The sequence below is a fragment of the Elgaria multicarinata genome, chromosome 2 (genome assembly GCF_023053635.1).
Source record: "Elgaria multicarinata webbii isolate HBS135686 ecotype San Diego chromosome 2, rElgMul1.1.pri, whole genome shotgun sequence".
Taxonomy (NCBI): domain Eukaryota; kingdom Metazoa; phylum Chordata; class Lepidosauria; order Squamata; family Anguidae; genus Elgaria; species Elgaria multicarinata.
Genome location: NC_086172.1, coordinates 76,503,578 through 76,526,886, shown reverse-complemented (window position 1 = coordinate 76,526,886; position 23,309 = coordinate 76,503,578). Strand labels below are relative to the sequence as shown.

Genomic DNA, 23,309 nt, shown 5'->3' with positions numbered 1-23,309 from the left:
TCAAAGGTAAGCATGCATCAGATTTTAGTATGACTTGGATGTAAATACAGTTGAAATCAATGGGATTTACTCTTGAGTAAGGGAACCAGCAGATCTCAATTTTATATGCACAGCTCAAAGTAAAGGAAAATAAATCCTCCCCAAATGCAAACAGGGAAATGGTTTAAGGGGGGGGGGGGAAATTAAAAACTCCTAAAAAATCAAGGTATGAACCAATCTCATTCAAACTTGATATGCCGAGAGCTCTGCTTAAGAGCTCTCAAGGTCCCAAGTTTCATCTCTTTAGCTTTAAAAATCACGCAGATATAAGCATTTTGGTTAATTCCTATAGGAGCTCCAATGAGGGAGGGGGGAAGGCTGCCACATCGATCACAATGTCCATCAACAACAAGAACCAATGAACTGGAGGGGGAAGAAGAAGGGGCAGGGTGGGGCCATCGCAATAGCAGCAGGAGAGCAGACAAGTGAAATGAGAGCTCACCGGTTTAGCTACGATCAGCGCTTATGAAGCTGAGGTAAACAAACGCACAGGCAAACCAGGGGGGAAAATAGGTGTGATGGAGATGTGATGGTGTATTAGGGTGGTAAACATGGAGTTATTTTGCTTTATCCTCACAACAAACCTTTGAGGCAGATTAGACTGGGAAAGGCCACCCGGGAATTCGAACACAGGTCTCCCTGAATTGCATCCAGCGCTCCATCCATCCTACCACTCTGGTTCACTGCCCATGCTGTATGCACTCTTCCCCTTATTTCACCCCTATCTTTCCATCTCAACTGTGCATTTGTAAACTAAAGAGAGTATCTCCACAGGAGGGCAACCAGGCTGGGGGAAGGTCTGGAGACCAAACCCTATGAGAAAAGATTTGAAAAAGCCAGGCTGTGTTTAGCCTGGAGAAGAGAAGATTAAGGGGAGACGAGATAGCTATCTTCAAATACCTGAAGGGCTGTCATGCAGAAGATGGAGTAGATATGTTGTCCCTTGCTTCACAGGGAAAGACAAGAACTAATGGGTGGAAATTGCAGGTGAGTACATTTTGTCTAAACAATAAGAGAAACTTCCTAATAGTTCAAGTTGTTTGACAGTAAAACAAATTGTCTCAGGAATAGCTGGGTTTTCCTTTGCTGGAAGTATTTAAGCAAAACGTCGACAACCATCTGTCAGGGAAGCTGTAGTTGTAACCTGCATTGAATATCCTGCATTGAATAGGGGGCTGGACTATATGAGAGCATTTTATAGCACTCTCATTACTGGCCACTTACAGATGTTTGCGTGTCCTTTTGATGCTGCCGTCCACCTCCCATGTATCTCCTACTCCTTCTGGTCCTTTTTCCATGAAAATAATAAGACCCAGAAAATCTGTCTTTTTTGGTTTGAAGTGAAACGTGCCGCCATTTCCTGCTGTGTGCAGGAAAGCAATGCAAAAAAAGAAAAAACAGCCACTGAATGGGCCACGTGGTCTTTGTTTACTTCCTCTTTCTTCAAGAAAAAGAAAGCTGCTTGTCAGTATAGTGGGACAGAAGCAGAATTCAAAGCGATGGGAAGGAAACGCGATCCCCTCCCTTCTGAAGAAGCTCTAAAAGACCTTCCAACACTTATGATTTTTTAAAAAAATATTTTTAACAAAGATATCATAAATCTCCATTGATTCCCTCCATTGATTCTCAGAGGGTCGAATTGATGTTTGTGGGTATCCAGTTGAGAAAACATTCTGATGCGGAGTCGTGAAAGAAAAGGGAATGGAGAAAAGATTTCCATCTGTGTATGTGATATCAGTGGGACAATGTTGGGAACACAAAATTAATCTTATGAACCACATGAAACAAAGAAAGCTGATGAAGTATAACAGATATAGGGAAGAGTGATGCAAATCTATTGCTGGAAATCAATCCACATAGTGAACGGGTCTGTTTTAGGTACTGGCAGGGGCGAAGAGGCAGATAAGAGAAGGCCTCATCTTAAACTCCTTTCTAAAGAGTGAGTCCAGGGAACTAAAACAAAATATCTTTTAATAATAAAAAAATGTAGTGATTAGCAGCAAGACTCAGCTCAGGCACCCATTCTGCAATAGTATGAGAAATAATAAAGAAGGAGGCACTTCTAGGCATGCACAAAGTGCATATCCCTCACTGCAAAACAATGATAACAAATCCACTCACATCTAGGATTAGGTAATAGGGCTTTCAGGACCAAGGTGAAACCCTCCTCTGCAAATTTAGCTAGAAGCTGCAACAACCCTTCCCTCTCTTCCTAAGTATACTAAATCCTTCTTCTTTCCAACATATGCACCTACAGATATACACATGATGCCCCCCCCCCCCCGATCCCCACATCCTACACACACACACACAACATGCTTGGGTACATATTTACAGAGATTCACAATTCTTTATTAACTGAGGCCTCCTGGTGGATGAGAAAAATTAAAATCTCCCCACACCCCTCCAATTTCCTCTTTTTATTCTCTACCAACAGCTCCATTATTTTGATCAGAGCAATGATAGGGGTATCTTCAAGCTCTTCCCCTTGCTATTTTCCGGATCTAAACCCCCTTGCCTGAATTGCTTCCAAACTGGCAGAGGAGAAACAAGAAAAGTACCTCTACCGGGCTTTTTCCACCCAGCAGACATATAGCAATTTTTTTGAGAGCCAGACTTGGAATCAGAACCTGGCATTCCTAGGCAGTTACCTAGCAAGGAAGAAGGGGTGCTATAGAGGGCATTTTGCCAAGGGCCTCCTCAAACCTGGAGCTCGCCCTAATTAAAAGATTTAGCCCTACAGCTTTTCCAGGTTATATCTGTTTGGGCCCTTTTAGCACCATATCAAGTGAAGAAAGAGATAGCTGAGAGAAGGAACAGGACATACGTCACTGTAGTTGAATTCTCTTTTGTGCCCTGGAGCATTTAAAGGTACATACTATATACATTTAAAGATATATAGGCACTGTTTCCAGATAAGAACTTGGGATCTGTTCCAATGCACCACAGCCCACCCTTTTTCCTTTCCACACTTTATCTCAGCTTTTGTGTATGCTTGCTTTAAAAATTGCTAGTCAGAAAGTACAAAGGAGTAGATATGTGCAGATTTGCAAATGTGTTTATGGAAGTGTTTGTGTGTATGTTTAACCACTGTATTTTTTACTGTTTGCTTACAGCAAGCAAATAACCTGCAGGGTTTATTGTGTTGGCTGTTGTCTACAGCCTGGCAGCTGTCCAATCGCATATTCATCTTTTCTGAGTGTAGAGCCCCTTGAGACAAGCAAATGGGCTGCCTACGGTGCTGTGCTTCCAACATTCTCTCCAGATGCTGATGTTTGAAACATCTAGCCCCTGTGCACTCCTTTTGTATACTCATAACTAAAGGAGTACGTCAGATGTAGCAAGTTTCCCTCCACTAACATAGCCAGGTAGGACAATGGCAAGGATGCCAATTGACACCGGGCATGAACATTCGGAGCCCTGCCAGCAACGTTGACAGTACCTTTTCTTCTCTCTTCCTGCCAGGTGGCGAAGCCACGGTGTTCTTATCCCACTAGGGAGACTGGGATTGGGCCCTTGTTCTCTGAATTGCAGAGGTACTCAGGTAGCAGCCCCTTCCTGCCACCCTTCTTAAACTAAGCAGTGAAGTCAGTAGCTGTGAAGGTTGGCAAAGCTGAGCACAGGATGTTCCTGCAGATTTTGTCCCCAAAGATGGCACTGCAGCATGGAGATGAAAAGGCTGGGCACCAAGTCAGAAAGCGAGTGAAATGAAAAGGGCCAGGTGAGTCCTTGGCAAAAGATAAGGCAGGGAAGAAAAGTGGCAAAGAGCGGAGGGCAGCAGAATGAGGGTGTCAGTGACTGATGCCAAGGGAAGGGGCAAAGAGAGTGCAGTGCAAGGGGAAGGAAGGAGCCGGGGGAGCCTGATAAAACACAGCAAGGACACAAAGACCTGGCATGAAAAAGCATCTTGCTCGAGTGAGGGGATTTGACTGAGAACCTGACATTGGTGAATAGGGGTGGTGTGCTAAATTGGTCAAGAGTGTGGGCTTAAAGCAAGGCCGGCTCTGGATTGAATTTCACCTCAGGTAATAAACTCATTAGGTGGCTTTAATTAAGGGGAGGGGCCATAGATCAGAGCCAAACTAGACATCATTTGAATGGTGTGGCATTCTCAGGCAGCTGCTTAGGCCCACTGCCAGCAGTGATCCCTGTTGCAGCCACCTTCTTGTTTCCCCCAAAATGCAATGCCCTGGATGTTCTGTTGTGGGTATTGTGGGTAAAGACAAAACAAATGCCATGTGGGTCAACCTAAAATTACCATAAAAACATGGAAGATACCATCTTTTTATGGCAGCTACCTTATCCTTTTTACCCACAATGCCACAAGAACCTCTGGGGCCTTGCATTTTGGGAAAACTAAAATGGCAGCTGCAAGCATGGCCACTGGGGGCTCATTGGACAGCACTATACTGATAAACCTTCCTGATCTAGAAATGCTGATTAATTGAAGAGTCTGTTTTTTCTAGATCATAGTGAAGAAGAAACACAAAATCGTGCAGGTCTTGTACATAAAACTCCTTTTTTAAAACCTGTTCTATGATTATGATGGAAATAGGTAATTTACCCACAAAGCCTTGCTACTTATTGCAATGGTGTGTTAATCTTTGTAAACCGCTCAGAGAGCTTCCGCTATGGGGCGGTATATAAATGTAATAAAATAAATAAATAAGCTTTTCCAAGGCAGGGAATGGTTGTATTGATGCTGCCGAGACTCTGTTGATTCCAAGTTTATTTCTGATTAGTATAATTAGATGCCTTCCACCTGGCTTAGGGTGGCTGCTTACAAATTGCCCAAAAACAGTAGACGCATCACCAAAAAAAAGAGGATGACGATTTGCATAAAAATTTGCATATGCTGATTTATAAGTATAGATGCAAATTTAGAAATAACGGCTATAATTTGAATAGAAATACTGTGAATATTGCCATAATGAGGAAGCCTGTGACCCGTGTGCCCGCCCAATGTACTGTCCATGGGCTCACTGTTGATCGACAACTTCAAGGCCGCTGATCTGCTCTCCCTTCTGATGGCTCTTGATCTTTAAATCTGACAGCCCTTCAAATAGAGGACTGTCCTCCATAAATTAGGACACCTGGCCACTCTACTAGAATTGAATACCTGGTACAATCATGGCAGTTGCCACCCCTTTGGACTGAGCTGTCAACGTGAAATCTGCTCAGCATAAGTTCTGGTTCTTCTGTTTAAAAAACCCCACCGCATCGCTGGAGTAAAAGGAAAAGTGGCTAATGCTTTCTGGGCAGCTGAGTCTTAAGCATACCTAACTGTGCCCAGGATTTGGGCTGCTCTCCTGTAAAAACAGCCACCACCACAACAAAAAACCTTAATCCTTCTTCAGGAGCTATAAAATCCTGATGTTGCCGAGGCACTGGTCCCAAAAGCTACATGATATATGGTGCTAATGTAAGCCATGCTGTTGTCACAGTCTGTATTATTAGCATTACTGAAAAGAAATTCAGCTTGTATTTACCAGCATAGGGTGTGGTGGTTCGCCCACCCCCACCACTTCCTAGCGCATGCCCAGTATGGGGCTTTCCAGGGTGGGCTTGACCGCTCTCAGAAGGCTTCAACTGTTCAGCCTGGCAAAGGAAGAGAAGCTACACCAGGGGGAGGGGGCTTGTGGAAGCCTGCAGAGCTTGCAGGCCTCCTTTTAACTATTTGCAGGACCCAAGTATGAAAGGGGGTGGGGGAGAGACCCTGCCTCCTTCAAAGGACAATCTAAACATCAGGTCCAAAGAACTGTGAGCCAGTTGAGTTATGATGCCTTACATTACTAAAGATATTTGTATTTTCTTGTACAAAGAATGGGTTAGAATAAAGCAATAGCAATCTGATCGTTAAAAGTACAAAGAGATCTTACTATCAAGTGTAGTTACTAACAGTGAAATTCTTTGGTTATGCATCAAATATTAAGGGTTACAAAAGAATAACTAAGTCTGTTTTTTGTTGTAATGTTATTTCCTTTCTATATATGGGTGTTCTGCTGTCAACGCAGACTGAAGCCACCTACCATCCTGTAAATATGGGGAGGATAGTGGGTTATACCCCTTCCAGAGGACACACAGTAAGTTTGGGATTTCTAGGAACTAAATGAAGCTTAGGGGGCTGCCTATATGGCGGTGGGTTGCCGCTGCAATAAGCAAAACTCCGCACTTTTGCTGCATTGGGGTGGTGGTGGTGGTGGCTAATCCCAATGTAGCAGCAAAAGTGTGGAGTTTCCAGTGGCCGGGCCCACCCTCTGCCCAGGTGGATGGCGACCAATCAGGGGTTGCCATCCACCCAGCCATGCCTCTGCTGTGACTCCAGAGTGAGGATGAATGGCAAATGCACTGTACTCGCCTTGCCCTGACTTTTTTGCTTTGCAGCTTCATGGGAAAGCCCCATGATGGCCTCGAGGTGGCTGCTGTGTCGTATAACTGACGCAGCAGCACCACACAGCCACCCCGGGGCTTTCCATGCATATAGACAGCCCCCCAGATCTCACACATTGCAGATGTCCCCAGTGTGACACCTACAGGCACCATAGCGCCTGTGGGAACCTCCAGCAGCGCCCACGGAGCTCTCGACTTTCTGCAGCCTTCCAAAACAAAAACCAAAAAGACACCCAAACCATTTTTTAAAGTAAAAACCTTGGGAAATGTTAGGGCACCAAGTTCTCCTTTGTATTCCTGAACGTGCTCCAAATCAGCTGTTGGTGGGGTGGCAGAAAAGGAAAGAGTTGTTTCTTGTGTCGCCCAATCTTCCACCCACAGACCTTTCCCCTTTGCTCTCTCTCTCCACCCGCCAGCCTGTTCCCTCACAGTTTCTCTCCCTTCCCCATCCCCAACCTTCTTCTTCTTCGTCTCCCTTGATAGCCTCTGGCCTTGTTCTTTCTCTTTCCTCTACCCCTTTGCCTTATTCCCCTCCCTCCCTCCCTCCCAGCCTCTAGCTTCACTATTTCTCTTAAAATATAAAGTGGGAGGAACTGGGCACCTTGGCAGGCACCAAGAAAGGTGTCTGAGGAAGCCACATTGCTCACCCCTGCCCTAGAGACTAAGGTGGCTGAGAGAGCCACCTTGTTTATCCATGCCCTAGAGCAGCCTTCCTCAACCTGGGGCGCTCCAGATGTGTTGGACTACAACTCCCAGAATGCTGGCTGGGGCATTCTGGGAGATGCAGTCCAACACATCTGGAGCGCCCAGGTTGAGGAAGGCTGCCCTAGAGACTAACACTTTCTGTGTCCCTGTGGGGCTGTCTTCACGGCACTGAGTAGGTGCTGCTCCGCTGCGAAACTGGTGTGGGGTGGAGTTGAATAATTCCCACTGGGGGAGGCGACGCAGGCTCTCTGGTGGCCATTAGGCTTGCCTGGCCACCTCTCCCCCTCCCATGGATTCTAGCAATGAATGAGAGGCCAGCCGCCTTCCCCTTGGGAACGCATCCCCCAGGCGCATCGCTCCAGCGAGGACAGATGGGGAAGAGCTGCACTAACCTCACTCGGCCAGGAAAAATCAGGGTAAGTCACTGACTTTTCTGCTGCGGGTCTTCAGCTCCTTGCCCCACGATGGCTCCGAATTGGTGGCTGCGTCCTATAACTGATGCAGCGCAGATTTGGAGTCACCCTGGGCAAAGACATTAAGACAGCCCCTGTCATCACTTTGATGCCTGCACGGGTCCCTGAAAACAAAGGAATTGCCCACAAAGTACATCATACCTTCAAAAGCCTTCTTTGTAAGACTCACACTGCCTCTTTTTAATCAATGGCCAATCTCTGCTTTGTTGCACCTTTTCTACACCCCTCGTACCTACGTGATACACAGCATACTTTATGGATACTGGCAGGCCTGTGGGGCTGGAGGTATTAGGAAAGCAAGGCGGATCATGATTCATCTGATTCCTGTGGTGCTCAGCTGGCTGCTTGGCACAGCACCTCCAGGGGTAAATCTGTATTTGTCAACTTCTTTCTTGACTGAATGAAACCCAATAGCCTTTGGCAGAAAGAATAGGGAAGAGAGGAGAAATCAGTGCTCAAATTATAAGAGGAAAGGTAGAGGGTCCTTAATCAAAACCCTTGGCCAAGTCATGTCCCCACTCCCCACCCCCCCAGCCGCCACCATTAGCCTTCTAAAAACAGTAGCTAATACGCCATCACAAAAGGTAAGGGGACACAGCCCCTCAAGTCCCCTGCAATTGGAGCACTGGATTAAGCATCCCAGTAGAATGTGCCGGGCTGTACAGATTAGGGAAGAAGGTAGGTTTGACTGTGAAACCAGCATGTGCTGGAGTGCCCCGGAGAATCTCACACTTAAGGCTGTTTCCTACATAACGAATTTCTTGCATAGTTCTCACTGCAAGCTGCAGTGAAATGGTGCAACACACTGCCAGATGTGGCAGTGCACAAATGTCTATTTCACAGCATGTATGCACTGCAGTGGCAGTGAGTTCCTGTGGTATGGCATGTACATGTGGTGGTGGTGGGGGGGGGAAGCTGTGCATTTATCATCACACCTATTTTTCTACATGTACAGTTTCCTTTGGAGAAACAAGATCCTAGATGAAACAGGCCACGTGTGAAACAGCTATTAAGGAAGAGCATTGTATTAGACGGGGAAATGTTCAAAGCCAAGTCTGGGAGTCCCTACGGACCACTGCAATCTGGCTTAATGGCTTTTGGACTCTTAATGGAGGTGCTTGGATCAGTATAAAAGAAATGTCAGCCGGAGAGTACAGAGCTGCTGTGATGGGGCTGGGAGGAAGGACTGCTACCCCCAAATCAGGAAGAAAGCCTGTCATCCTATTCATTTCCACCTTGCCAGGCACGAATAGAATTTACAAAGTACTCGCTCTCGAATGTTCATCCTCCTCCACACTCCCCCCCCCTCCAGCAGCGCACAGTCTTTACTGCTTTCTGCTAGAAGCTTATTCAAAACAGGCAAGGGGTGGAGGTGGGCATGTCATCTTCATCTGCAGATCTATAGGTTTTAAGAATAAGACTGGAGGCTGAGATGATTTAAAGCTCCATCCGACAAGTGTTTTATTGCACGCTCGCTACTGGGCACTCACGGAGTTTGCTCAGGTCCCTCTCATGACATTGTCTGCCTTCCGCCCCTTCTGGCCTTCCTTGCGCGACAAAAAAAAAAAACCTCATTAAGTCTGATTTTTTTTTAAACTCGGAATTGCTGCTCTCTCCTGCTGTGTGCAGGAGAAGCAGCGCCATTAGAACAGCGGACTCAGTGGGCCTTGTGCTGGTTCTGTACTTCCTCTTTTGAAAGAGGAAGGAATTTGAGGAAGGAAAACACCTGCGGAGAAGCGAAGGTGGGGAGCGTATTAACCCCCGGTGTGATGGAGCTTTAAATCTTTTCTCCTCATCTCCAGCCAATTGAGTTCTCAAATTATTGCTCAATTGTCCATAGCCTAAAGTAGAAGGCTTCTAGAATAAAATGGCTGCTGGGTAAGGCAGGAGATTGGGCCCACAGAGGGCATGTGTTACCCTCCCAAAAAACTCAACCCAGTGCTGCCTGAGTTCACTGTTTCAAGTAGCCATGTGTTCTCCAATTAAAGAGCTGTCAGAGAACCGTCCTCTGTTTAAAGGCAACTTCTCTTTGAAAGGCTGTCCTGTTCCATTCCAGCTTAAAAAATAAAGAACCCTAACAGCTCTAGCCCATCAACAGCACCTGGGCAGCAGACTGAACTGGCACACAAATGGCCCAGTCACAGCCTTCTGCACTATGTTGACATTAGCAATGTATGGGTTTCGTTAAATCTGTCTTTCCTAGATTGTCAGGTGTCCTTCCATATTCTGCCCACTGGCGAATTGGATTTCTTTTAAACAGAATTTTGTTCTGCTTGTACTAATGTGGTAAGGGGATATCTTCATGGCATTTGTGCCTAATGGGTGTGTGTGTGTAATGAATTCCCTATATTCTATTGTAGATCAATAGTGGCCCCTGAAGTACCCGGTAAATTGGCACCATGTTGGGATGCCTGAATATGCCAAATCTAATGCTTTATAGTACACATCCAGAACTTTCACACAATGCGTGTTCTTTCACGCAACGGTTTTCCAATTAGAATGGCTTGCTTTTTAATCTGTCGAGTTTTGGGCCATTGCAAACTTGAGTCTATCTAGGCAGCGATTTTCTGATTTGCTGGCTAGACCACTGAGAAATAAAGAGTATCACACTACTGGACAAAACAAAAGTCAGTCTCTGCTGTTGCCATTGGCTGGAGCATACTGGGGGTTGTAGTTCATCGGATCTGGAGGACACCAAGTTGGCGAGGAGAGGCTGGTATATACTATAGCCCCCCAAAAAACAAGTGTGCTATGGTGCCATAAAAACCAGTTGTTGTTTTTGTCGGTGCATAGGCTTTGGTAAGGAACTGCCAGTTTCATCAGATGCCTAAAGTGAAACATTCATGAATCTATAGCTTTATGTCTACCAAAGCAAAACACATGATATACTGGCCTCCATGTGGATTGCTGGCATCACGTTATATTATAGGTGTGAAGGAATTATCTCGGCTAGGTTAAGTATGAACTAGGTTAAGTGTGAACTGGCTCTGTGCTTATCAGGTGCTGCCATCCATGGAGTCTCAGCCTTCAGGTCAAGTAGCAAAGCATTTGCCATTTGACGTTTGAGGATCATCTCTGTCACTGGACAGTTAGCTCCTCCCGGCTTGTGGGGTTATATGGCAATAGCTGTTGTGTCTGAGAAGCTGCCTGCAATGTTGAACTTCCCATAATGCCCTGGAGCACAGCCGGGAGATAGGCCAAAGAGCATTTGCGTCAGGACAGTGGGCCTGCCCTGCTGGGATGCTTGGGCCCTGGCAGCTACCTGAGAGTGCCAAGAGCTGATACTGGCCTTGGAGCAGTCACAGGAAGGAGAATTTCCCCAGACATTCACAATTCCTAATTATACAAAGCCTGAGGATTTTAATATATGAAGATTATTCCATTTAAGGCTCAGTGACACTCTGAGTCACAGTTGCCTCTGAAAATACTTAACATGGGGCTGAGGGTAGACTGACAAGGCTCCTATATGATGGCCAGGTGTCCTACTTCACACAGTCCTCTATGTTGGAGAGCTGGCAGGGGAGAGTCCTCTATTTGAAGGTGTCCTCTGTCAGATGGGCTGTCCAATCCAAGTCTGGGTTAAAGTCAAAGAACCATAAGGCAGGAGAGCAGCAGAGGCCTTGAAGTTGAGCATTAACATTTATCACCTGGACAGCAGACTAAGCAAGAACAGGTGTTACCGGCTCTGTCTTCTCCATTGTGGTGGGATGTACTGTATTTTAATTTAACATTTACATTTGATTGGTGTCCTCTTTTGTCCTTTTTTTTTTTTTTTGGTGATTCAGTTCCCCTATTTTGACAACGTGTAAGTGGCCACCCTAGTCAGCCCCCTCATGAAACTGGTTAGAAACACTTTCGAACGCCCATTATGACTGGGAGGGTTTTCCAGCCCAGTCCCATTTGGATCCATACAGGATATAACCTCCTTGACTAAATGGATGCTAGCGCCATTCCCTCCCATCCCAAATAAGAGCTGCCTTGTGATTCTGTGGTTGATTAGCCACACTCAGAAAGCACAACCCTGAGGTGGTGCCGGATGTGTTTGCACCACATATGTGGGATTTTTCCCTGGGCAGGAATAGGGGTACAGCAGGCTTGCAACAAATTGCAGCAGTCTCACTGTCATATAGGGAGATCCTATGAAAAGGGATACAGGGCTCCTGTATCTTTAACAGTTATATAGAAAAGGGAATTTCAGCAGGTGTCATTTGGATGCATGCAGCACCTGGTAAAGTTCCCTCTTCATCACAACAGAGAGGGCTCCTATTCCTAAGAGATAAATAAAAAGGAAAATATCACAACAGCTTCATCACAACAGCTTTCACCTGGGCATTTCACCATGTGCTGCATGCATACAAATGACACCTGCTGAGATACCCTTATTTATACAGCTGTTAAAGATACAGGAGCCCTGTCCTCCTTTCCATATGGTCACCCTACTGTCATACCGAAATTAGAGGTGCTGAGCCTGAAAGGGTTCCTCAGTTTTGAAGAGGGGAAATATAACCACGAATGGCTTCTTTTGAAAGACAGGGATCCACACCAGTTAATATCTCTCAGGAATAGGAGCCCTCTCTGAATCTGAATTTTAACTTTGAATCTGAATCTAACTTTAACTCTAAATCTGAGCAGACATCACAAAATTGGGATGCAGAAAAATGAGGGGATGTTTCCGTTACACTCCCATCAGACAGCCCTAACCTATGGGCCGCTTCCACCTTACCCATAAGTCCATTTTAACCCAAACCACCACCTCCAGTCTGTGGTGAAAACAGTTCTGAAAGTAGCAGAGGGGCCCTTCAGCACAACTGCAGAACCACAGATCATATTAAGTTTATGCAGGATGCGGGAGCGTGGATTCAGATGATGGAGCGAGAAACAACCGACGTGGCAGGGGGTGTGCAGCGTTTTAATTTCCTGAAAGGACTCATCTTTCAGATCTTAAGGATTGCTGAGCTCATGTGGCTGCGGGGGGTGGGGGTTGAACGTGCCTGGGGCCCTCAGATCTGACTGGTTTCTGTTGCAGTTAAAATATCCTCTTTGGTACGGTCTGCACCACATGCTTAACCCTCCTGTTAGATTTCTAAGGGCCCTAATAGGTCCCCCAGCGGCACCTAGCTTCACAATTGAGACCACCAGCCTCCCCCACCCACCCAGGAATCACGTCGGCTTGGGAGTCTTTTCACCCTAATCTTGGACATGTGAGAGAAAGCTGTGGGGATTCAGTGAAACGGGGGTGCATTCTTTCCTTTAAGTTTAATTCATATTTTAGCAATTAAACAACATTATGGGGGAGGGGGTGGAACTGCACAGTTTCTGGGGATAGGTCTTGCCTCAAAATTAAGCTCTAATACCCCATATCTTCACCTCCCACCCCCCTGCCGCCATAGCACAATAACCCCCAATTCTATCCAAGCACAAAGGTCCACATTTTAGGAACCAAATGCTTCCATGACAACAACTCGTCAACACAGCCTGCTGAAAGCTCCCATTCTTCCTCCTCCACGATGCCGCTACTCATGGCAGGGAGCTGTTCTATGCTCGCAACTTGTTTAGAAAGGAAAGAGGTACAGCGGCTCAAACCTCCCTGACAGCCAATATCCTGTGACCAGGAACCCTCCTCCGCTAATCCCAAACGCATTGGGAAAAGCGATGTTCACTCTTAGGTGAGGGGCATTCTGCTATTATTTCACCACTTCCATGGTTGTGTGCTGACCCTGGAAAAAGTTTCCCACCCAGAGCAGAAACCCTGGGTCTTACTCAGCCCTACTAAGCGCTGATCAGGTGTGATTAGATCTGAGGACCAAGGGCCGCCCGCGTCTAGGAAGAGCAGTGATTATTGCTCCTCGTGGGACCTTTGTTGCTAATTGTGGGTGCGGATGGCTGAGCAGAGCCCTGGCATATGGCCACAGCTGCACCCCGCCAGCCCCGTGCCCTGATTTGCCCATACCTTCCATGCCTGTGATGGTCACGGTGGCACTGCTGGTCGCTTCTCCATGCTCGTTCTTGGCCACGCAGCTGTAGACCCCGGCATCAGCCACTTTGCTGTCGCAGATCCGGAGGCTGCCATACTCCTCGTCCTTCTCTTGGGTAGGGGCAAAAGGCATCTTGTCCTTGTACCAGCTCAGGTGTGGCTGGGGACTGCCAGTGACTGCCACCCTCAGTAGGATGTCGTGGCTGATGCTGGTGGTCATGTCCTTCAGCTCCTGCAGGAAGATGGGGGCTGCAGGGCCTGTCTGCTCGGCGGTGACTTTGGCTCTCTTAGGAGGGATGGCAGGGCTTGGGGGAGCTCTCCCCAGGCCTCGTCCTGTCCCCACAGCCTCTCCCGTGGCCCGGCTGAGGTTGTTCTTACCCTGAGATTTCTGCATGGCTTGGGGCTGAGGGGCTGAGGACTCAGTCGCGTTTACACAGCCTTGGGTTGCAGTGCTATTCCATGCCAGCCCCACGCCTTAGGAGTCCACAATCCCACCAGCCACCCAGGGCCCAGCCAAGCCCCCCAGCCACCGTCCCCCTTGCTTGATGTTCACCCTCTCAGTGTGTGACCCCCGGCTCCTGGGTACCTGCCAGGGGGCACAGACGCTGCTCCAGGTGCCTGCCCACCCGGCCGGACAAAGTCCCAGAAGGTCATTTCTCTGCCAGGCAGGCGGGGTGGTGGTGGTAGTGGTGGTGTTATTTTTAGGCTGGTCTCAGGTTGCAGCCGGCCCGTCCCAATACATCAAGGGAGCCGGGCTGTGGGCTGAGGGCTCAGCCCTCCCGCTTTGCTGAGTGCCTGTTCCCTCAGCCTGTAGCTCCTGCAATCTGGACTCTCTCGTTCAGTGGGCCCAGCACCGCACAAAGCCCAGAATCCCCTCCTTTTTCTGGAGCCCAACGTGAATCTTTCCCCAGCCCCTCTGTAGTCATCCCCCCTCCTGCTCTCAAGTAGCAGCTGCCATGTGATGTGTCACATTCCTTGACCGGAGCTGAGAAGAGCAGGGAGCGTATGACTGTGGGGTGGCTTAACTTCCCTAGCAAAGATAGACATGAGTGGATGGCGCTTTCCATATTAGTACTGAGGGACCGGGGGAGGGGGTCTCTTCGGCCCAGCCCTCCCTTCCCCGCTCCGGCACAATTCATGTTAAGGAAGGACACCTGGAATGCTAGCAAGAGAGAAAGACAATGTATTCCTCTCTCTGGCCCAGGGGGCCCAAGGAGATTTGGAGCGCAGCTGAGGGAGAAACTGCTTCATTAACTGTTCACTAGTGTTGCTCAGTTCTTTTGCAGAAACTGTTTCAGGAGGTTGGGTGTGGGGAGTAGACCCTGTTTGCGTCCTTGACATATTCTCTTGTTTGCTTATTCTGCTTACTACTGGTTAGACATGCATTGGCTTGCCCCACTTACTTCTGAGTAGACATGGTGCTCATGTTTACTCCTGAGTAGATGTGTTTTCTATTATAACTTGGTAAAATGGAGTTTGGGAGGCGGGGAGAAATCGGGGTTCCCTCCCCCCAGCCCTGCTCATTTTTACCTGTGATCTCATCCACCACTGGAATGCAGCATCCAAGAGCTTCTATAAAATAGAATATGGCCCTCAGGGTGAAAAATGTTCATCAACTCTGCCATGAACATAGCCAAATTTCTCTCTCTCTCTCTCTCTCTCTCTCTCTCTCTCTCTCTCTCTCTCTCTCTCTCTCTCACTCACACACACACACACACACACACACACACACACAGCCGAGCCAAATATCTGAGATGTGAAGGGTGAAAGAGGCGGCAATTCACTTTGGGAAAGTATCAGCAGAGCTTGGATAGCCAGAGTCTTGCAAGCAAGCTTGGCTCTTCCATTGTGCAAATGGAACATTTGTCCTCAGTGTTGATCCTGCAGGGGTCACCAGACAGATAGTTTCTGGGTGGCCTCCACTGGCTTCTTTATGGTGATGGCATTGCATGTGTCCAAGTGGGGAAGAGAAATGCAGTATAGCCAGGATGCACAGAGGGGGGCAGCACTGGCTTTGTGTTGTGGGAAGGGGAGAAGTCAAGAAACACAGCCAAGGAAGAGATTGGATTAGACTCGGGTTCAAATCCCCCCTCAGCCATGGACCTCACTTGGTGACTTTGAGCTGGTTGACATCTCTCAGCCTAACTTACCTCACAGGGTTATTGTGAGGATAAAAGGGATGGGGAGAACCACATGCACCACCTGGTGCTCCTTGGAGAATGAGCAGGATAGAAACGTAACAAATAAATAAGGGAGGCAGGCAACATCTGGCAAAGGTGAATGGGTTGTGAGGAGGAAGGTTGTGGAGATACAGGTGGACTTAGGCCACAGCTAGACCTAAGGTTTATCCTGGGACCATCCAGGGTTCGTCCCTGCCTGAGCACTGGATCCCCTGTGTGTCACCTAGATGAACAGGTTTGACCCCTGGACGATCCAGGGATAAACCTTAGGTCTAGCTATGGCCTTAGCCAGATCTGAGAGCAGAGGGGAAGAAAACGAATACAGGGATTTGAAGACATCTGCTCAATCTGGAGAGCCCGTGGCTAAGATAACAGGAAGGATGAGAGTTGCATTTGAGGAACATTGGCAGAGTGATCAAACCAGCCTAGGTTCCAGCTGTGTATTCTGCAAATGCAGGTTCTTACAGGTGGAGGAGCCGCTTGGGAACAGCCCGCAGCCCTATGCATAACACAGAATAACTGGGGGAACTGCCCTAGACAACGGTATATACACATTCATAAAAGAAAAGAAAGGACAACATTAAGTTCTCCCATACTGCTCTGGCAATGCATTGTGGAGAAGTGCTGCATATTTTGGTACCAGACCATGGGAAGGTTTGAACTATGCTGCCACCTGCTGGAGAACAGTGGGTTTTCGAGCTATTGACTAGAGCTCTGCTCGATCTCAAGGAAGAAGAACAAACAAGAGAACTAGAGAAGTAATCAGTTTCCTCGGACCTTCCTGTAATCTGCTTAGGGTAGGGTGACCATATGAAAAGGAGGACAGGGCTCCTGTATCTTTAACAGTTGTATAGAAAAGGGAATTGCAGCAGGTGTCATTTGTATATATGGGGAAACTGGTGAAATTTCCTCATCATCACAACAGAAGAAGCTGCAGGTGCCCTGCCTTCTTATAAATCTGGTCACTCTAGTATAGCTCCTGCACTTTAACTGTTGTGATGAAGAGGGAATTTCACCAGGTTCTCCATATATACAAATAACACCAGCTGCAATTCCCTTTTCTATGCAACTGTTAAAGATACGGGAGCCCTGTCCTCCTTTTCATATGGTCACCCTAGCTTAGGGTTTTTGTGCATCTGGTTCCTCTAGAACAGCCTTCCCCAACCTAGTGCCTTCTGGATGCTTTGAGCCATGCTGGCTGGGGCTGATGAGAGCTGAAGTCAAAAACATCTGGAGGCGCTGGGCTGGGCAAGACTGCTCTAAAACTTCAGTGTGGAAGTGCCCTATTAGATTGTATACTATACTGGGAAGACCCTGGTTCGGATCATACCTTAGCTTCTCTATTGCCACTCCCAGACTGTGGAATGGCCTGCCAAGAGAGATCTGCCAGCTTAATAGTCTTTCTGATTTTTTTAAAAAAGCTATAAAGATGGATCTCTTCCAGCAAGCCTACCCAGTCAAATGTTAAGATGTCTTAAAAGATTTTGTAGTGGTTTTATGTTTTAATCAGTTTTATGTATTTTATATTTTTGTATTCAACATTGGAGAGGTGGGTAAGAAATAAATATTACTATTAATCTCTCAGTCTCCCTCCACCCCCCAATCTGTAATATGGGGCTAATCATACTAGCCTATTTTACAGTGATTCTGTAAGGATTGATGAGATAATCTCTGAGATGTGCTTGGAACACTGAAAAAGCATTATAGAAATGCTAAATATTGTAACCACTAGGTCTAGTCCAACGAAATGAGTAAGGGCTCAGCGACTTTAAGCCCTCTGGAAACAATGCAGCAAATGAAAAACCAGAGAGAGAGAGAGAGAACATGGAGCAAATACTAAGGGAAAATGGAATGACTAATGTGTTTCTCCATTTCTAGTTCTCCTTGGGTCCCACGGAACCCTTGTTAAACTGAACAGTGCTTTGGAAAATGCCAGACACCCCCACAATAAATTCAACGAGTCAAGCAGCTTCTTTTTATTACAGAGAACAGCTGATATTCCATATGAGGTTAGAGAGCCTTCTGGCAAATTGGATATAGACTATAGAAATCATTATAGGGGAAAGATAAGAACTTGTAAGGAACATGTGATACTATTACAGGCCAAAAGCATCTAAATATTTTATTTCATTTTATTTTAGTAAAGGGCAGGGAACCAACAGTTGGTTTACTATATACATTGACATATAGATAGCATTTACAATGAGGGACACAGGCAGTTTGCAAAAGTAGTGCAAACAATTTCCAAAAGTATATAGCATAAAAGGCATACACACTTGATTTTGAATCCAAATGGGGGGAAATCTTACAAACCAGTTTTCACAACATTGTGAAGAATTACAAATCTGCTTGCTATTCAGGAAAAAAAGCCCGTAAAAGATTGATGGGTTTGATCTAAACTTAATCTTATTTACAGGAGACCCATTTAAATCAATGAAACTTAGATAAATTATAACTTACATAAGAAGAAGAGCTATACTGGATCAAACCAGAGGTCTAGCAAGTCCAGCATTCAATAGGTATTCTTTGACGAAGTTTGGATCCAACCAATGTGCCTAAGTCCACACACACAAACAAAAATGTATCTTCTATATCCACATAAAATGCCCAAATTAATTAACACCTTACAAACAGAAACACACTACCAATTTCACTTGATGCTACCTAGCAAGAATTCCCAGAGAAGAGGGCAATTCATATTCACTAATTGAAGACTGGATTACTTATCTTAGAGAATGAAAGAAATCAGAGAAAGCAGGTACCAAGCATGAATTCTTCTTTGGTCAACAATGATGTTTTATCATTCATCCAACAGATGCTGATGGAGCATGTCTATGCACAACATTAGACTGAGAGGGTGGAAGAAGGGAAAGGTAGGTGTGTGTGTGTGTGTGTGTGTGTGTGTACAGACAAAATGCAGTTATACTGCAGCCAGTGAATGACCCAGAAGCCAAGGCAACAGCAACTATCAACATTCAATGGATGGAAGAAGGCTTAGCCAAAGGATATACCAGTTTGAATAAAGAATCCAGGTGTTGATTGAACATGACTTGCCAACCCACGAAGCATCCCAATACCTGGACAGCCAGAGTTCTATTGCAGTCAAAAGCTGGACAGCCATCTATTAGGGATGTTCTAGCTTTGTATTTCCTGCATTGAGCAGGGGGATGGACTAGATGGGCCTGTTCAGGCAACATGCTAAGTCCTGGTTAGGCCACTAAGCCTTTTGCAGCAAATGGTTAGTGAGTGCATTTAAACCGTGGTTATGTAGCCACCATGGTTAGGAATGGTTCCCCATGATACAGTAAATCATGGTTTTAAATTTTGTATATATGTCCTTAATGTTCCATGTTTTAATCTTGTAAACCGTCCAGAGAGCTTCAGCTATGGGGTGGTATATAAATGTAATAAATAATGATAATAACAATGATAATGATGATAATAACAATAATAATAACAATGATAATAATAATAATCCATAATGTTTAGCTCGAAGTGCTTAACCACCATGGCTGAGCATGTCATCTGAACAGGGTCATACCCTACTTGCTCACTGGCTCGTTGCCTGTCAAGTAAACAAGTGGCAGCAATGAGAAGGAGGATGAGGAGCAAGAACAGCTGGCGACAAGGTCAGGGGGAAGGTGGGCCTTCTGAGGGAGGGAGGGAGGGAGGGAGGGGCCCCATGGAAGGTGCCTTGCCCCTGGGCCCTCAAAACCCCGGAGTTGGCACTGCTGCTGGTTACTGACTGTGTAAGAAAATATGAGGGCAGCTTCTGTGCTTTTTAGAGACAGGCTTTTGACACACAGACACAGACAGAGGAATGCCTTAATCTTGAGAGGAAAACCTGTAAGTTTTCAGGGCTGGGCCATAAACAAATTGTTATAGGAACGTTTTGAAATAGCATTGTGGCTAGTGTTTTAAGGTTTTATTGTTGATCATTAATGCTAGAGAGTTTATTTTTTAAAAAAATTATATGGTTCTCAGTATGTATGGTTGTCTTGCACTTTCTCCTGGCAAAAGATATGTGAAACACCCTGGGAAGTATTATTATTCATTGCATTATAATTGTGTCCAATTGGCTTTGCTTCTGGCATTTCCCCTATTACTTGTACACTCACCCACCCCCATTCTTTTGTTTGAAGAAATAATAAGTCAGATCTCATACTGTTTAGGTTGCATTCATATTAATAAAAGGTAAATTTCAGGACGGGGCGCGCGCATTATCTTCTGGATTGTGCAACCATGCTGTATGTACGAAAGTATAACTCCTCACTTTATGTTGCACAAAAGAACTAATTTTGGTAAAGTCACCAAGCAGCCTAAAAAGTGAAAAAATAAACAAATAACAATACTCAACTTTGGTATTGCACTTGCCAGAGTTCAAGCACATCAGATGCATTATCTAGCTGCAGACTGTGGAGGAAATTTGGGGACAACCCAACTTTCCTGCAAGGTAGACTCCTGGACCAAATGTCCTGATTCCCAGGCAGCCTCCTCCCGAATCCTGTCCACAACCGGGAAGAGCCAGACCCTCGGAGAATAAAGCCAAACACACTTTAAGGACCAAAGCAAGTTTATTTACACACACTAAAAGCTAACATCTAAGGCTCTGGTCAAGCAATAAAAGCTGGGGGGCGGGGAGGGAAAAGAAGGGAAGGGTAGGAAAAGGGGGAGGGATGAGGTAAAATGCAAAGGAAAGTTTAGCAGCAAGCAATTATACCATAAAACCATTAACCCCGTCCTAATTGCTGCTGCAGCGGCAGCCGGCCTTCCCCAGAATATCCAGACACTTAAAACACAAAAAACCTAACTAACCCCAAGCAGCATTCCCCTGCTCGGACCAGATTTTCCACTTAACACACGTGTAGCCTGCAGGAAGATGGAGGTCTCCAGCGACTGGCCTCTTTATTCCCCTGCCAGCCAACAGGCCCATCCCAGGCCCCTAGCGTCCCCTCCCTGAGGACCCATTCCTTCAAAGCTTTCTTTCCCACAGCTGATACAGATCAATATCCCAATTAACCCCGATAACCCCCCAGGTGCTATGGTGGGAGTTAGAAATGCAGGTCAACCAATTACCCAACTATGCCATTGACCTTGAGGGAGCTTCCCAGCTCACTCACTCCCCTCAGGCCCAGAAGCCTGGGCCAAGTTAGACAATTTTAACACAGTAATACAAACAAGGCCTCTCCAGGCAGAGCAAGACTGCAGCCACCTTGGGCTGTCCTTCACACAGACCCGAACAACCCTTTCAGACAAGCCAATATTATTATGCCCATTCTGCAGATGCGGGGCATGAGGACTGAGGCTGCTAGAGTGTGTCTTGGCTAAGGTCACCTAGTGAAGGCACAGCAGAAGAGAGATTCAAACTAGGGACATAATGCATGGTGTAGTGTTTTAGCCACTATGGTACACCAGCTTCCATAAATAAATATGCGTAGGATGAACAGGCAGACTCGGAAGATGGGAGAGGGCTGATCTGTGAAAAAGACATTTCAGCTGTTGCTTTTCTCATCCTTGCAGCACTATGGGATGGCAAACAATGCCTGCTGAAATCCCCTCTGTCACACAACGTTTCAAGGAACAGGAGCCTTATCTTGCTTGGCATGTGATTACCCTACATAGGAAGTGTTCGCATAGCAGCTTTGGACATTTGACAAGTAGGGGAGACAGGAAGCTTGAGTGAGCGTACACTTTCTTCGTTTCACTTTTCTCTATAGCAATCTTCCTGCAAGCCCCCATTTAAGTGATTAAGTACAGAAGTCCATAAACAGGAAGCAGGATCTCACTTGACTTTCCTGCTTCCTCTGCCTCGCCAAGAGTCCAATGCAACAGCCACCCTCTGCTCTGCATTCTAGGCAGGGAGGAATCATTCCCCCAAAGGCACCATGGGACTGGGTGCAGCAGGACGCTCTCTAATACCACGTACCCAAAGTTGAGATGTAGGGGCACAGATTTCCTCTTTTGTAGAGAACAGAAACAGAAGTTGCTCCTTTTATTAATATGTGGAATGATTCTGGCTCATATATTCATTTTATGCTGCTGGTTTTATGATTGTTTGATCAGTTTTGGAACTTGTTTCAATGCATTTTGTTATGTGTAAGCCGCCTTGTGAGCACTAGGTTCTAAATGGCGTCGGTGGACTAAAAATTGGCATATAAATAAAAAATACATTAGCTAGAAATTGATTACAGTTAATTGTTTGTGCCAAGGTAGTCTTAGAGAGTTTGAAAAGCACCTCCTCTAATGAAGGATACCCCGTGAAACAGCATCTTTATAGAAACAATGACGTATCTACAGCTCCTGTGTCAGTGGGCTTCACATGTGGGAATCCCTGGGCTGTCTAATCACACATGGAAAACCCTAGGGTGGGTGTGCGGTGCTGCTGTGTTGATTATATGATGCAACAGCCACCGGGCACCCACCCCAGGGCTTTCCGGCGAAGCTGTGGAGAAGAAAAGGTGGTGACTTACCTGACTTTTTTTCTCCAGAGCGAGGCAAGTACAGCGAATCCACTGTCTGCCATCGCTCCAGAGTCATGGTGGAGGTGTGACTGGGTGGATGGTGACTCTGAATGGTTGCCATCCGCCTGGACAAGGGGTGGGTTCAGTGAGCCTAATTACTCACCACCACCCCGCACCAGCGATCACAGGGTTTGGGAGCAGAGTGACGCCAGCTCCGCACCATGAAGACAGCCCTGCTGTCTTGCTGGATGTAGTGTTTGATAGTCCTTGGGCTTCAGTCAGAAGTGTAAGTTCATGTAAGGGTGCCAGTGTTGGACTTTCAAGCATTTTCAGCCCATGTATCTTTAGTAGCTGCATGGCAGAGAGACATTCAGCTGAATGCTGCTTCTCCTGCCTCTGTAGCACTGTCTGGAGAAAAGCTGAGCCTATCAAGCCAGTCCTGCTCACGCTGCTATTGAAGGCAGAGAATCCCTCTTTGGGCAAGACATTGGCAGTTCTAGGCTTTTGCCCCAATGGTAATAAAGAATCATTTTGTATAACAGTCGGGTGGGATAAGACTTGCCCAGCTAAGGACAGGGCAAAGGAAAAACACAGCCAGCCAGTTTTGTGCTCCATGGTTTATTGATCACTTGGCAGAGCCAGGTATGTGGTGGGGCGGGAGGGGCGGGGGCATTCAGCCTCTCTCCATCTCCTCTCTCCTCTCTCACTCATGCCCACAAACTATTTCTCACTCCCTCTCTCTCCCCTATATCCATCACCTGCCAGTTCCTTCTCTCAGTTCTTGCCCAACCCCCCTTGCAGCAGCCCCTGTGGGACAGATTTGGGGTTCGGGATTGGGATAATACTCAAGACAGGGAAGCCCTCGACTAGTGGAGGGTGCGCCGGCCCCCTTGGCATCCTTGTCCTCCCCTCAACGACCCTCCTGGCCCCCATCCCAGACTAGGAGCTTCACTTTGCAGCCGGAGTAGAGCATGCATCTTGTAAAGAGTCCAAGCCTCCTACCCTAAGCAGCCCCACTCACTCACTCACTCACTCTTTTGGGTTTCTTGTCATCTCCTGACCTCTGCAGCATTGGCAGGAAACCTCA

At 46.6% G+C, this 23,309-nt stretch overlaps 1 protein-coding gene across 2 annotated transcripts in view; it reads right to left on the bottom strand.

Moving 5' to 3' along the window:
- The window catches only part of SPEG (striated muscle enriched protein kinase), a 115,124-nt gene extending 101,140 nt beyond the window's left edge, over positions 1-13,984 (bottom strand). For both annotated transcript variants that reach the window (XM_063116802.1, XM_063116803.1), the window contains exon 1: positions 13,558-13,984. In XM_063116802.1, the coding sequence (XP_062972872.1) occupies positions 13,558-13,975 (418 nt within the window). In that variant the 5' untranslated portion in view covers positions 13,976-13,984. The remainder of the gene's footprint in view (positions 1-13,557) is intronic.
- Positions 13,985-23,309: the final 9,325 nt, after the last annotated feature.